We start from the raw sequence: 1,439 nt of genomic DNA on the forward strand, positions 1-1,439 counted from the left end.
CCCGTTGGCACGGCGCCCCCTGCTGAGCCTCCCGCCCCCCTCCCGTCGGTGCGGCGCCCCCGGAAGCCTCCTGCCCCCCGTCCGTCGGCGCGGCGCCCCCTGACGAGCTCCCAGTCCCCGTAGTGTGGCACCCTTGCCGAGCTCCCCACCCCACGGCTGCAGCACAGCGCCCTTACCACGGTTCTGGGGTACTGGGGTCAGCCCTGAAGGCTGGGGGCGAGCTCCTGCAGCACGGCGTCCCCACGGTATTTCCCTGCGGGGGTGCTGGGTTGAAGGCCCTCCAGTGACTCCTTTGCCCGTCCAGCCCTGCCCAGCCCAGGCGTCCTGCGGGGTGTGAGCGTGCTCCCCTCTAGGGCTGGCCCTGGGGGCTGAGTGCCGGGGGTCAGACCTGGGGAGATAGGGCTGGAGCATGGGTAACCCGCCCTGTGCCCGCCCTGCCACGCGTGGGTGCTGAGGAGGAGGGGGAGGGGCTCCAGCCCGGGCTGGGGGGATTAAACCACGGTGGTGATGTTTCTCTTTCTCCCCTTTAGGATTCAGGCCAAGCTCCCAAGTGCCAAAGCGAAGCCAGAATGAGCGACTGCCCCGGCCCGACTCACAGCAACGACGCCCCCGCCCCTCCCACCCCGCTGCCACCCTCACCCCAGAACCACCCCCACCCCCGCTGGTGACACCCCCCACCCCAGTGAAAGGGGCCGCGGCCCCTCTCCTGGTCAGGAACCCGCCTACACTTCAGCCCCTGCGCTGCCCCCCCGGCCCTGCGTGTTGTGGGGCTGGGACAGGAGGCAGCTCCCTGGACATTCAGGGCTACGGGGGTGTGGGGGTGACTGAGAGGGGCCCCCGCGATTCGGCCACCACCCTGGGCTGTAGCAACGGGTGCAGCCTGCCACAACAAGAGGCCCCTGCATGCCACCCTCCGCCGTGGGCCGAGCCGCACGGCCTGCTGGGCTCTGCCTGCTTCCTGCCTCCAAGCCGCAGCCCCAGCATGAGCCCGGCAGGGCCCGGCCCTGTGGGGTGGGGGTGGGGGTGGGGAAGGGGCAGGCCCCTGGCTCCTGAGGGCTGGAGGGGTCTGGTTTCCTGGGAAGCTCGGACCCAAGTGAATTCAGGGTCTGTGATTGGTTGGGAGCCCAAGGGCTGGCAGCCTGTTGTGTCTGAGCCCCCCCCGCCCCCCCCCCCACTGTTTTTAGTCCGGTGGCCCCTTCTTGGACTTGGCCTGGGGCCACCCCTTGGCGCCGTGGGGCAGGCGCCGCCCAGGCGCCCGCAAAGCTCCACTAAGATTTACACTTTAATAAAAACGCTGGTGGAAAAAACCGCCGGGCAGGGTCCTTCACTGCGGCCACGGCTGAGTGCAGGGGGCGGGAAAGGCCCAGACACCAGCAGGGGGAGCTCCTGAGGCTGGGAGAGTAGGTGGAGGGGGGTCACAGCAGGGGCCAACACTAGGC

At 69.7% G+C, this 1,439-nt stretch overlaps 1 protein-coding gene across 1 annotated transcript in view; it reads left to right on the plus strand.

Annotated features, from left to right (window-relative positions):
* The window catches only part of RTN2 (reticulon 2), a 6,956-nt gene extending 6,383 nt beyond the window's left edge, over positions 1-573 (plus strand). The window contains exon 5 of the mRNA XM_026658796.1: positions 531-573. Coding sequence (XP_026514581.1) covers positions 531-573 — 43 coding nt within the window. The remainder of the gene's footprint in view (positions 1-530) is intronic.
* Positions 574-1,439: the final 866 nt, after the last annotated feature.

Source organism: Terrapene carolina, unplaced genomic scaffold, assembly GCF_002925995.2.
Source record: "Terrapene carolina triunguis isolate 2854851 unplaced genomic scaffold, T_m_triunguis-2.0 Scaffold517, whole genome shotgun sequence".
NCBI lineage: Eukaryota > Metazoa > Chordata > Testudines > Emydidae > Terrapene > Terrapene triunguis.